This window comes from Theropithecus gelada, chromosome 11, assembly GCF_003255815.1.
Source record: "Theropithecus gelada isolate Dixy chromosome 11, Tgel_1.0, whole genome shotgun sequence".
NCBI classification, from domain to species: Eukaryota; Metazoa; Chordata; class Mammalia; order Primates; family Cercopithecidae; genus Theropithecus; species Theropithecus gelada.
In genome coordinates, this window is record NC_037679.1 from 55,125,029 (window position 1) to 55,138,656 (window position 13,628).

Below are 13,628 nucleotides of genomic sequence, written 5' to 3' on the forward strand. Positions count from 1 at the left end.
AATTCTGTATCCGACTCCCTTCGGTGCGTTTCACCGCCCCTAGTCTTGTCTGGCTACCCCCGAGTTCCTTTAAAAGGGGTTGAAATGGGTGTTGCAGAAGAGAGAATACTCAGGTAGAAACGGCCTGCGGCAGAGGCGCCCCCAAATCATGGAACCTGTTGGAAGAGTGAGGAAGGAACTCTGGGATCCTGAACATTCTCACGGGTGTAAAAAGACAAAGTAAAATCCCCATTAACCAAGTTGGGGAGAAGTCACATCTGTTACACAGCCTGTCCCAGACCGCACATTTACAACACCGGCCTGCCTCCAGTCCTTGGCTGCCTCACCTTGCTCCTCAAGAGCTGGTTTCCCAAGACCCGCGCGCAGCCCGCCAGGCACAAACTCAAGCCGCTGCTGGTTGCCAGGAGATACTGGTCCAACCATCTCCTCCAATCAGCGCGCATCTCTTTTCGTCCAATCACAGAGGCAGGAAGGGCCGTGGTGGGAGGTGAAAGGTCGCACTCCTGTTTGGCGGCCATTTTTCTTGAAACTCAGCGGCTCGGGACCTGGGGTACCTGCTGTAGTCACGAGGGACAAGCGGCAGCCTGGTCGGCAGTGAGTAGCCTGCAATATTCGGCCGTGGTTACGATGGTAAGGAGAACGAGAACGGCGGGAGAAGCGGGGACAAAGAGAAGGAGGGAGACCACCTCGCGGGGCCTAGTGGTTGCTTCGCGCGTTTCCCATTCATCCGCGTGAGGCGCCGCGCACCCGGTCGCCAGCTTCTTTCACTGCTTTTAGGATTTCTGAGGCGCGTGCTCCTCCCGATGCCTTTCTTTTCCTAGGAGTGCCCGTGCCTTCTCCTCTTTGTTTGAATCTGGGCTTGGGATATTCTTATTTGTGGCTACAGGGTCGGGGTAAAACTCAAAGAGAATTTGCACTTCCCACTTAACCACACTCCAAAATTCACTTTCATTGCATGAAAGTAATGATACGGCCATGCTCTAGTTTAACTCAGTTGGTTGGGGAAGACAGACAGTCAAAAAATAACAAATATGCAATTGCAAGTAATAAGTGCTAAGAAGAATGCAGACAGGAGGCTGTGAGGGTGCGCGTTAGACATTTAGAGGCTTAGTCAGAGATGGCCTCCCTAGGAGGTGGAATTTAACCTGAAGCCTAAGTGTCATGAAATAGACCCTTTAAAGAGCAGGAGGAGGAGTGTACCGAGCACAGGGAATAGGAGCATAAGACCTTTGGCCGGAAAGAAAGCTTGGTCAGTTGGAGAAATTGACAAAAAGGTACAGCCACTTGCAGGAAGAGTGGTTACGAGATGGTGTCGGAGGAGCAGGCGTTGGGCAGGACCTCTTAGGCTGTATTGGGAGGTTTTGATTGTACTCCAAATCAATTGAAAATGATTGAGTTGGAAGCCATTGAATCATTTTAAGCAGAAATATGACAATTTTATGTGCACTTTAAAAAATCATGTTGCTGTGGTGGATAATAAATTGGAGAATGAAAACTGGAGACCCATTAGGTTATTGGAGTAATCGCCGTATCAAGTCACTCCGAATATGCTTATGTTAGAGGGGGTTAGTAGCCAAGTTTCTTAGTTCTGTTCTTTCTTTGACTGGTGAGTGAGCAGAAAAGGGCAAAAACCGAATTCACTGGAGATGTTAATGGTTTGCTGAACAAACTTTAAGTGATTGCTATAAGAGGCAGTGCTAGTGACAAAGTCATTTAGGACCTAGCCCTAGCTTCCACAGTTAAAGACTGTCAAGCGTGATCTGCCCTCTGCTTCCTTCTGTAGTCTTATATTTGGGACTTTGACTGACAATGCTGAATTGTATGTCCCCAAAATCACCTTGTTGCTTCACTCTTCCCTCCTTTTACATAAGTAGCTAGCCTTGCCTGGAACAGGATTTTTTCCCGCTCTGGAAATAAATTCTCATTCTTTAAAACTGAGGTATTACTTATTTCAGGCAACCTTTCCTTTTTTCCCTGGATTGCTTTGGTACCCTTGTGCCTAGTATATCTCCTCTTATTATGTTGCAATATGCAGTATAATTATTTGTATGTGAGGAGCCCCCCTCCCCATCTCCAACTTCTTGACAGGGACTCTGTTATTTATTTATGACAAGGTCTTGCTCTGTTCCCTAGTAGCTGGGACTACAGGTGTGCACCACCACGTCTGACTATTTTTGGTAGAGAAGGTGGTCTCACTATGTTGCCTGGGCTGGTCTTGAAATTCTGGCCTCAAGTGATCCACCTGCCTTGGCCTTCCAGAATGCTGGAATTACAGATATGAGCCACCCTTTCTGGCCCGCATTTTTTTTTTTTTTTAAGTGCCTTTATCTTTGTTTCTTTAGAGCTCAGAACAGTAAGTGATGTATGTAGTCGGTGTTATCTTAAGTGAATAGTGAGTATTTTGTTTTGATGGGTTAAAGGTGATACTGGCTAACTGGATATTTAAATTTCCCTGGTACTCTCCAATAAATAAAAGTGAAAATTGTGTACTAAAATAATGAGTCAAGAGTTTTCTTCATTTGCATACCACAAAATATTGGTATTTAGTAGAAGAGAGTTGGTGGTGGGAGGAAAAATAATTAATTGGATCCTTTTTTGTTCTTTGTGCAGAGTTTACCCCTCAATCCCAAACCTTTCCTCAATGGACTAACAGGAAAGCCAGTGATGGTGAAACTTAAGTGGGGAATGGAGTACAAGGGCTATCTGGTATCTGTAGATGGCTACATGAACATGCAGGTAAGCTAAAGAGCTGTAAAGGTCATAACATTGCATTTAGTTTGCTTCACCTTATTGCTCAAAGGTTTAGTCTGACTAATAAGAATACATACAATTAAATTGACAAATGTACGGCAAAATTAAAAAATAAAGTCAAAGCCAGGGAGGATACTATGATATACTAGGTACAAGACATGGACTTAAACCAGAATTCAGCCACAGATTTTATTCCTAGTAGTTAAAGTAAGAAGAGCTCAGACATTTAATTCATAATAATACTGTAAGGGAAACACACTACTTTGCTGGAGAAAACAAAACATTTCTCATCATTTAGCCCTGAAAGAAAGTTTTCAAGTGAAATTCATGAGTCTTTTAATGAATGATGCTAAAGGCACAACACCAAAGTTATTGAGGAAATTCATTCCTTCAGGGGAAAGACACATCTGCCGAAGAAATTGAACTGACTGTATGTCTGTCAAATGAGTTTCTGTAAATGATTCAGCCATGTGTTTTGGTGGGGTTTTTTTTTGTAATTAATTTTCTTTTTATTGTGGTAAAATATACATTACAATTTTGCCACTCTTAACCATTTTTAAGTGTATAATTCAGTGGCACTAAGTACCTTAACATTGTTCTACAGCCATTACCATTATCCATTTCCAGAACTTTTTTATCATCCAAAAGTGACATTTTTTGCCCATTAAACAGTACTTTTCCATTAAACAATAATTTTACAATTAAACTTTAAACAATAAGTTTCCATTGCTTCCTTCACCTAGCTAACCCATGGTAACCACTATTCTACATGTCTGTGAATTTGACCATGTATAATACCTCATACAGATGGAATCGTGTATTTATCCTTTTGTGTCTGGCTTGTTTGACATAGCGTAGTGTATTATTCAAGGTTCATCCATGTTGTAGCATGTGTCAGAACTTCCTTTTTATGACTGAATAATATTCCATTGTATGGATATACCACATTCTAATCTGTTTGCCTCTTGGTGGACACTGGGTTGCTTCCCTCTTTGGACTGTAGTAAGTAATGCTGCTGTGAACACGGATATACAAATGTCTGTTCGAGTCCCTGCTTTCAGCTCTTTGGGGTATATACCCAGAAGTGGAATTACTGGATTACTGGTAATTCCAAGTTTAATTTTTAAGGAGACCAAGCGTGGTGGCTCATGCCTGTAATCCCAGCACTTTGTGAGGCTGAGGTAGCAGATTGCTTGAGCCCAGCAGTTTGAGATTAGCCTGGGCAAGATAGCAAAACTGCATCTCTACAAAAAAAATACAAAAATTAGCTAGGCATGGTGGTGTGGGCACCTGTATTCCCAGCTACTCAGGAAGCTGAGGTAGGAGGATCACCTGAGCGTGGGGAGGTTGAAGCTGCAGTGAACTGTGATCACATCACTGCACTCTAGTCTGGATAACAGAATAAGACCCTGTCTCAAAAAACAAAAAAAAAATTTTTTTTCCTTTTGAATAACTGTCACGCTATTTTCCACAGCAGCTACGTGGTTTTCCATACCCACCAGCAATGCACAAGGGTTCCCGTTTCTCCACATCCTCACCAACACTTGTTATTTTCTATGGGTGTTTATAAAATAGTTATTCAAATGGGTGTGAAGTGATATCTTATTGTGGTTTTGATTTGCATTTTCCTAATGGCTAATGATGTTGAGCACCTTTTCATGTGTTTATTGGCCATTCGTTTATCTTTGGAGAAATGCCTGTTAATGTCTTTTGCATATTTAAAAAATTAGTTTGGGGTTGTTGTTTTTTAATAGTAGTTTCCCGCCAGGTTTTTAAAGGCTATCAAGACAGGTGGTCAATCCAATCATGAATCCAAGGATTCCATACTTGTTAGCAGAGTACTCAAAGGAGTACTTAAGTAGGCAGAGAGCTATGATTTTCCTTAACTTAGGCAATTACCACCTGAGCACATGACACTAAGGTCCCCAAAACATAGTTTGAGTTTGGACCATTCCCTAAACAGGAATCATTTACCAAGACCATAGAAAAATCTGGGAAGTATATGAATTGTGATTAAAATATTCTGGAATTAGTGGTGATAGTTGCACAAGGTTGCACAGGTTTTTGAATATACTAAAAACCACTGAATTGTACACTTTAAAAGGGTGAATTTTATGCTATGGAAATTAACATCTCAGTAATAAAAGATTTACCACTTAATAATTGTTTTAGAATTAATATAGCTTGCTAGTGACCCTGCCAGAGTTAAAAAATGTCTAAGTAACCAACCACTTGGAGTAGTCAACCATATTGATACCAGTGTTTGAATTTGTTCACTCAGCAAATATTTATTGATTCCCATTATGTGCTTGGCACTGTGAATATAGCATTGAACAAAACAAAATCCCTGCCCTCAAGAGTTTATGTTTTAGTGGTGGGAGGTGGTAATATAATGTGATAATAGGTGTGATAGATGCCATGCATGAAGAAAAAGAGAATAGAGAGACAGTATGTGCAATATTATATAGGATAGCCACTCTGAGGAAGCGAATTCTGGAAGATACCAGAATTAGTGTACAACTCAGGTGAGTGTCTGGGGAAAAGCATCCCAGTTTGAGGGAATAGCAAGTACAAAGGCCCTGTGGTGGAAGCATGCTTGGTATGTTCAAAGCACAGCAAAAAGGCCAGAGCAGATTGAGTTAAGGGACAAATGACAAAGTTAGGTTAGAATGGTGGCCATAGAGAGCCTGTTAAGTGATGGTGAAGACTGAATTTAATACATGATAGAAAGTATTTGGAGCATTATTGTGTAATTTAGAAACCAGTTAAATGTTTAATTACCTTTTACAAAAAATTAGTTGCTCTTAATACATTATTTCTTATAGCCGTTACATACAAACTAATTGTCTCAACAACTTCATATATTTCAGACAAAACTATCATCTGGATAATGAAGATTACTTTTTGTTTTCTATAAGAGAGGGAGTAACATCCAGTAGTAGTGTTCATTAACATGTTTTTCATGCCTTATGTCACATCCTATTTTAATCCTTATTGTTAAGCCGTGTTTTTCTTTTCCTTTTCTACATGCCTAGTTGTGAAGGAAACCTCCCTCTCTCCCTTCACTCCTGTTAGTGCCGTCGCTGAGTCCCAGGTGGCATTGATTGTGATTTTTCTTTTAATTACAAGTAAAGATTGTTACCTATATGTAGAAGGAAAGCTAAACATTTTGATATAAAATTAGAAATAATAGGGTTCAACAAAATAACTGTAAAAGTCACTGTTAACTATTTAACTTTCACTTAAGAACTTGTTTTTCCCTGTTTATTGGTACATAATTTAAAAAAATTTTCTTATTCAGGCCCAGATGTGGTAGCTCATGCCCGTAATCCCAGCACTTTGGGAGGCCAAGGCAGGAGGATCACTTGAAGGCAGAAATTCAAGACCAGCTTGGGCAGTATAGCAAGATCTCATCTCTACAAAAAAAAAAAATTGTTTTGAAGTAGCCAGACTTTGTGGCACATGCTTTTAGGCCTAGCTACTCAGGAGGTTGAGGCAGGAGGAGCCCAGGAGTTCAAGGTTTTGCTCAGCTATGATTGTGCCACTGCATTCCAGCCTGGGCAACAGAGGGAGACCCTGTTTCTTAAAAGACAGGAAAAGAAGAAAATTCTAACTCAGTTATCTGCTTTGGTTGCTGACTAATATAAAAGTATTTGGCATGCTAGCCATAGCTTTTGTATACCCATTTGGACACCTCAATATGATTTATGTTTTACTCTGAGAAAACTTAACGTCTGGTTCTTTAGAATGAATTTTCAGAAAACTTCTTAATCACAATTTATTCATAGAGACTGCCTTCTTCCACACACTGTTTTGATATCTAATGGAAAGAAATATTACATAACCTGGGAGATTCAGAGGCTTATGTTGAGACAAATTTTATTATATATTTGTTCTACATCCATGAATATTAATTTTATTGAAGGTTTATATGAAACCAAAAGTACTACAGTAGTAATAGAAAGCTCATCCTCTGTTTATTAATTATAGATAAATTTGAGTTGTTGGTATAGGAAGGTCATAGTAAGTTCTCTCACCAGTATTAGCTGTATTGTAATATTTTCCTCCTGTGTGATTATACTAATTTATTTCTTTTTATTGAAAGCTTGCAAATACAGAAGAATACATAGATGGAGCTTTGTCTGGACATCTGGGTGAAGTTTTAATAAGGTAACAAACAGCAGTGGTATATGTAAGGAGTTACTGGTGAGCATTAGGAATACCTGTTCTAAATATATTAGTGCCTCAATTTTGGAAGTACTTTAAAAAAAAATTACTATTATAATACTTTACAATTAGACTTCAAAAGTCTTTGAAATTGTTAAACTTGTCAAAGATAAGTTTTCAAATGTTTTAGAACTGGCCAAAAGATTTTTCTAGGCTGTTAAATTTTCTGGCTCTTAGCTATAACCTTTTACAGTGGCAACCTTTTGCAGTGGTCTTCATTGCAAGAACTTAGTTTTGAATTTTAGTTGGGTCTGGCTGTTTGTAAGGATTTTTGTTATATTGATTCTCTGTACTAGCTTCAAAGCTTCAAATTCTGGTAATTGTTTCCTTTGGAAAATCATAAAGGTGTCATTTTAACAACCATATGGTGGAAAATAAGTGCAATGTGCTTTTCAACAAGTCTATGTAAAACTCTTTTTAAAAACAAATATATTAAAAAATTTTTTAAGACAAGAATATTGTAAATATAGCATTCAGTATTTTCATAATAAAAATACAGTAATTCAGATCATACAAGTTTCTGGTTGGAACAACAAAATGGACTTTTTCTATTTACAGGTGTAATAATGTCCTTTATATCAGAGGTGTGGAAGAAGAGGAAGAAGATGGGGAAATGAGAGAATAGCATCTTTTGTTGGGGATTTTTTTTTATATATATATTTCTAGACAATAAAGATTTGTTTGTTTTTCAACTTGACTTGCGAACTATTTGTATTCAGATATTTACAAGCAAAGCTCAAATGTTGAACCAGTTGGGAAAGATTACTCACAGAACTAATGCTTTAAAAGCCACCGAATTTCATTTAAGTTGCTTTTCTTTTGTAAGCTCAATACTCTTTTTTTTTCCCCCATAAAGGATAATTATATGCTTTAGATATTTTTATGAAGGTGAATTTCAGACCTTTTCTTGTAAAATTATCTATTAGCTGCGACCTTTTAAATGCAATGTTTTCAAGTTATTTTTGAGCCACTTTTAACATGTATAAAATTAAACATTTTCTTGGCATTAATAATACTCTGTCTTATTTTACTTAGTCAATAAATTACATGTTAATTCTATGTCAGTATAAGCTAAATGTACATATTGTAGCTAAAACTGAAACATCTTCTAAAAATTAAAATGATTGTACAGACAGGGCACAACAGAAATTGGGAACTGACATTCAGGCTGAGGGCATATGATTTGTTTACTAAGGAGAAAAAAGTTCTTTGAACAAAACGTAATGTGGAATAAAAACCGGTCTCACAGTTATGTTCTGAGACCATAACTTCGAGGTTAAGTTTTAAGCCTTTCAAAACCCTTCAGATATTTTAGAGTTGTACATTGTTAAAATGTATATTCCATAGTAGTAACAGCATGCTATGAACTTCCCTACAGATGGGTTGAGAAAATATTTACAGTCTCATGTTGTAAGAGAATGGCCATTATTACACTTCAGTGGTCATTTACCATACAGTTTTATCAGTAAACTATCTTTGTGTATCCCCAAGTGGAACAACTCAAAGTATAGATAACAATGTTGAGCTATATGGACTAATACTTATGAATAAAGACTTCAACAAAAGAAAATAACTTATTCCTAATCCTATGGCCCTTAGAATAAGGGCCTGTCTTCCTCAAATTGATTAGGCCTGGTACATGGGGCAGAATATTGTCATTAGTGAAAGCCAAGATTTACAAAATATACCTAAGACATTCTGGTAATAAAATGTCTTACTGCTTTTATTCAAGTAAAAAAATATTCTTCCTCTTGTGCTTTTGTTTTTGTTTCATTGACTAAAGGTAGCTGCTGTTTGTTAGTAGATGGAGGTTTTGAATGATAGACAAGTCGTCTTCCCAACTGAAAAGAAAAACAAAATACTTAATATTTTCCATTTTCTATTGAAATTTGTGAAATACCAATATTAACTTGATTTTTACAAGGAATAATGTGGTTTGTAATATTAACTAATCACAGTTAAAAGGGACTTGTAACCTAACGGATGTCTAACATGCTAGGCAAAGTTGAGTAGCAAACTGGACACCGATAAGTATGCAGAAGGAGCAACAGTTAGGTTTTATTGGGAAGTGGGAAAACTTAGGTAAAGTCATCCAGTAGTATACGGTTCAAATGTGGTCAACCTAGAAAAGCACCATGTTGAAGGCCACCATTTTCTCAGTAAGTGCCATAGCCAGTTTTTCCTTCATGGTTGGAAGAGATGGCTTTCTCCTGTTGAGCACCTGACTAGCATTTAGAAATCTTGTTAAGTCCAGAAAACCGTGTACCATCTTGAACACTGGCTGGCTTCTGGAGGTGTTCCCAACAGAAGAGGCTTTGGGAAACCCCTAGTTCATACCTATTCATTCTCTCTGGGGCATATATACTCAAGTATATTACTACTTATTTTTCTCTTTACTTTTGGGATTCCCTTGCCTGCTTTTTATTTTGTTTTGCTTTTGTAGCTGAATTTGTATAAATTAAATGTATAAGTGCGAAAACTGCCATAATTCTGTGAGATTTGATGGGACATTGCCACTGTGTTCAAAAGGCACTATTGACATTTTAGGACAATTCTTATGTGAGATTGTCCCCTGCATTGCAGGCCCAAGAGAACCTAAATAACAATAGCACTCTTCCCCATCACTGTAACAACAAAAATGTCCTTGGGGGACTAGAATCTCTGAATTCATTCTGCAATATCAGAATTTTTCACTGTCAGAGATCTTTGGTAACATTTGTTATTAATACTGTCTGAAAAAATTACCAATGATGAAGTGTCCTAATTGGGTCAGCTTCTATCAGAGGTCATTGTGTGTTGTTGATTTATCAGATAACCATTTTTTCCCCAATTTTTTTCAGGTTTAGTTTTTATGCTCATTTTTAGTCTGTTAATTCACTATACATCAAGTATCCATGATGTGCCAGGTATTAGGGATACAAACGTCATAAAACTCATGGTCTAGAAGGAAAGGCGAATATATTAAAAAATAATTTCAATTTGGTGGGTTTACTAAGTAGTCCATGTGGAAGGGTGATGAATGGTTAATTCTTGGGAGAAGAGAACAGGTGAGGAAAGTCTTCATGGAAAGAATTGAACTAGATAAATACCCTTTTTAAGGTGAAGTATTTCAATAAAATATTTTGAAGTAATCATCTTTTTGCTATGGCACATATTAACAATTCCCATATTTCAGAATTTTTTTCAAGTTCTTACCTCAAGAGGTTGGTTGTAAGGCACACAGTAAGCATTTGTTATGCGTTAGCTGTTACTATGGTAAGAATCAGTGTCCACAATAGCTTTGCAGATAACCAGGAAATTGTCCTTCTGGAATATATTTCAGACTGTATCCCAGAGGAGGGAAAGAGTGGCATATAAAACAAAAGGCCCTCCTTACCCTGTGTAGAAGTGATGGACCACATGTACGTGACTGCCTAATCCCAAACTTCTGATTGTACAGGTGGTCTTGCAAAATAAAGAACTTTGGCTTCTGGTCCTGATTCTGCTGCTACGTCATAGTGACTCTGGGCAAATCATTTTGACTCCAGCCGTCAATCTCATTATCTTTACAATATGGGGATTGTACACAGTCCCCACAGTTACATGCGATTCTCTGGGTTCACTTATCTCCAAAACATTACTGAGTGAAAGAAGCCAAGTTCCTAGCTATCAGTAAGAAAAGGAATATGTACATAAATACATATATGTGTATGTATATTTCCAGAGCGATGCAAATGAACCTGTTAACAGTGGTTGCCTCCAGGAAGGGGAGCTGAGGAAGACTGACTTTACACTGAATACTCTTGTATCTTTTGAACTTTGAACAATATGCTTTTATAATCTATTCCAAAAAACTAAAAAAAAAAAATACCTGATTTTAATGAACCTAGGGCTAAAGAAAAAGAGGATAGAGAAGAGGCTTCTTTTACTAAAAAGTGTTTAATTAGGCCGGGCGCGGTGGCTCAAGCCTGTAATCCCAGCACTTTGGGAGGCCGAGGTGGGTGGATCACGAAGTCAGGAGATCGAGACCATCCTGGCTAACATGGTGAAACCCCGTCTCTACTAAAAATACAAAAAACTAGCCGGGCGAGGTGGCGGGCGCCTGTAGTCCCAGCTACTCGGAGGCTGAGGCAGGAGAATGGCGTGAACCTGGGAGGCGGAGCTTGCAGTGAGCCGAGATCGCGCCACTGCACTCCAGCCTGGGTGACACAGCGCGAGACTCCGTCTCAAAAAAAAAAAAAAAGTGTTTAATTGAGAACTAGAGAGCCACTAATTTGAATTATTCTAAAAGTAACAAACAGAGAGACCAATTGAAGCTGTGAGCAAGAAAGATTATCCTTCTGAAGTTCAACCTGGATAAGTTAGACGAATAAAGTATTTTGTTTTTGTACCACAGAGGCACTCACATATTGATATGGCTGGATCTATTAATAGCAAAACAAACCTTTTTCTTTGGTTGTGCTACTGCTTTTTCCAGAGCAGCTTTTAGCCTTTCCTCTTGGTGTCTTTGTTTTTCTCTCATTTTCTCATCACGAAACCTGTCACAAGAAGGGAGAAACATTCTTGTAACTATAAATCACATTAAGAAAGAAAAGTACATTACTCTTTGATAATGAGCCATGTGAATAGAAGACCTCCTTTAAAGTTAAATGAAAATGATACTTCATCTTTACTCATAACAATGGCTTTTGAATATTCAGGTAAATCTCAAATACTATTTTGAAATGGGAAGAAATTTCATCATTTGGAAAATATGAAATATACCCAGATCTTGGTCTACTTTTTTTTTTTCCCGAGACACAATCTCACTCTGTTGCCCAGGCTGGAGTGCAGTGGCGTAATCTTGGCTCACTGCAACCTCTACCTCCTGGGTTCAGGCAATTCTCCTGTCTCAGCCTCCCAAGTAGCTGGGATTACAGGTGCATACCCACCACACCCAGCTAATTTTTGTATTTTTAGTAGAGACGGGGTTTCACCATGTTGCCCAGGCTGGTCTTGAACTCCTGACCTCGTGATCTGCCCGCCTCGGCCTCCCAAACATTTCAGCACTTTACAGATAGTTTGTATTATAGCTACTTGAATTAACTTTCAGCTACTTTTTCCTCTTTTTAAACCTTTCAATTGAAGTGTCGCATACATACAGAAAAGTATACAAATGCATAGCTTAGTGAGCTGCCACAAAAGTGTACCTTCCAATTAATCTTTTTGAATAATATCCTCAAATTATGAGCAAGAAATGGTATTTGTCATATTCTCTTTAGGGTTATTTTGAGGGAAAAATTAATCTGTGCAACTTATCAAGTACAAAGTGGTGAGCAATAGGCACTAAATACGTGATAGCTATTTTATGAACCTATTTAATGATATTCTAAGTGTAAGGTTATATACTAGGGAATGGAAATAACATGTACTGAGCATTTCTATTGCAAAATTAGGTGCCCCAAACCATGGGGAAAATCAGCTAAAAATTTTTTTTTTGAGACAAGAGTCTTGCTCTGTTGCCCAGGCTGGAGTGCAGTGGCACAATCTCGGCTCACTGCAAGCTCCGCCTCCCAGGTTCACGCCATTCTCCTGCCTCAGCCTCCCGAGTGGCTAGGACTACAGGCGCCTGCCACCACGCCCGGCTAATTTTTTTTTATTTTTAGTAGAGACAGGGTTTCACCACGTTAGCCAGGATGGTCTCGATCTCCTGACTTCGTGATCCACCCGCCTCGGCCTCCCAAAGTGCTGTGATTACAGGCGTGAGCCACCGCGCCTGGCCCAGCTAAAATTCTTTTTAAGAAGAATGTAAATAATTGGAATTACATTCATGTATCACTGCTAAAAATGAGTTGTAATTACACTTTGATGCAAATATATTTTTACTGTAAAAAAGATGCAAGTGCTGTTAGTGTAGTCATAATGAGGTCATCTTAGGGAAGGAGTAACTTTTCATTTATAATTTTTTTTAAAGCTTGCTTTATGTTCAATAAGATCCCATCAGAATCACCGTAATATAGTCTGGACTTCATTTTTACTATGGGTAAGCATATCCATACATCTGTAAAGTAGTAGGCAATAACAAAATATCTAATACAAGTGGCTAATATTTGAGTGCTTACTATGTGCCAAGCATGCTCTTGTAATTTACTTGGATCATCTAATTTAATCCTCACAACAACCTGTAAGTACCATTATTACTCCCATTTTACAGATAAGGAAACCGCCTAGAGTGCTTGTGTTGCCTAAGGTCACAAAGTCATAAATAGTTGAACTGAACTCACTCAGCATGGTCTAATCCCCAGCCTGGTACCCAGAGTACTAGTTGGCCTCTCAACATGTTTTTTGCTATTACATGAACATCATCCCACTTGTAAACATTCCCTACATGCCACAGTAGGCTAGGGGTCATATTTACAATAATCATTGCCTCAAACTAGGACAGTAGGCCCTCCATATTCACAGTTCCACCTCTGGGCATTCAACCAACTGCAGATTGAAAATATTTGGAGAAAAGCCCCAACAATAAAAATACTACAAATTTTAAGGAATACAGTATGACAGCTCTAGCATTTACATTGTATTAAGTAGTCAAGAAATGATTTTAAAGTATACAGGAGGATATACGTAGGTTATATGCAAATATGCCATCTTACATGAGACATAAGCATCTGCAGATTTTGGCATCCTTG

General features: G+C 38.3%; 2 protein-coding genes across 2 annotated transcripts in view; one reads left to right on the forward strand and one right to left on the reverse strand.

Annotated features, from left to right (window-relative positions):
- Window positions 1-212: 212 nt before the first annotated feature.
- Window positions 213-7,991, forward strand: SNRPF (small nuclear ribonucleoprotein polypeptide F). The gene is made up of 4 exons (XM_025402287.1): window positions 213-630; window positions 2,611-2,736; window positions 6,857-6,921; window positions 7,537-7,991. The coding sequence occupies exons 1-4, from the start codon at window positions 628-630 to the stop codon at window positions 7,601-7,603; spliced, it is 261 nt and encodes an 86-aa protein (XP_025258072.1). The 5' UTR covers window positions 213-627; the 3' UTR covers window positions 7,604-7,991.
- Window positions 7,992-8,677: 686 nt separating this feature from the next.
- CCDC38 (coiled-coil domain containing 38) overlaps window positions 8,678-13,628 on the reverse strand; it is a 65,934-nt gene continuing 60,983 nt past the window's right edge. Inside the window, exons 15-16 of the mRNA XM_025402286.1 lie at window positions 11,402-11,495; window positions 8,678-8,819 (exon numbers count right to left, since the gene is read on the reverse strand). Coding sequence (XP_025258071.1) covers window positions 8,706-8,819; window positions 11,402-11,495 — 208 coding nt within the window. The 3' untranslated portion in view covers window positions 8,678-8,705. The remainder of the gene's footprint in view (window positions 8,820-11,401; window positions 11,496-13,628) is intronic.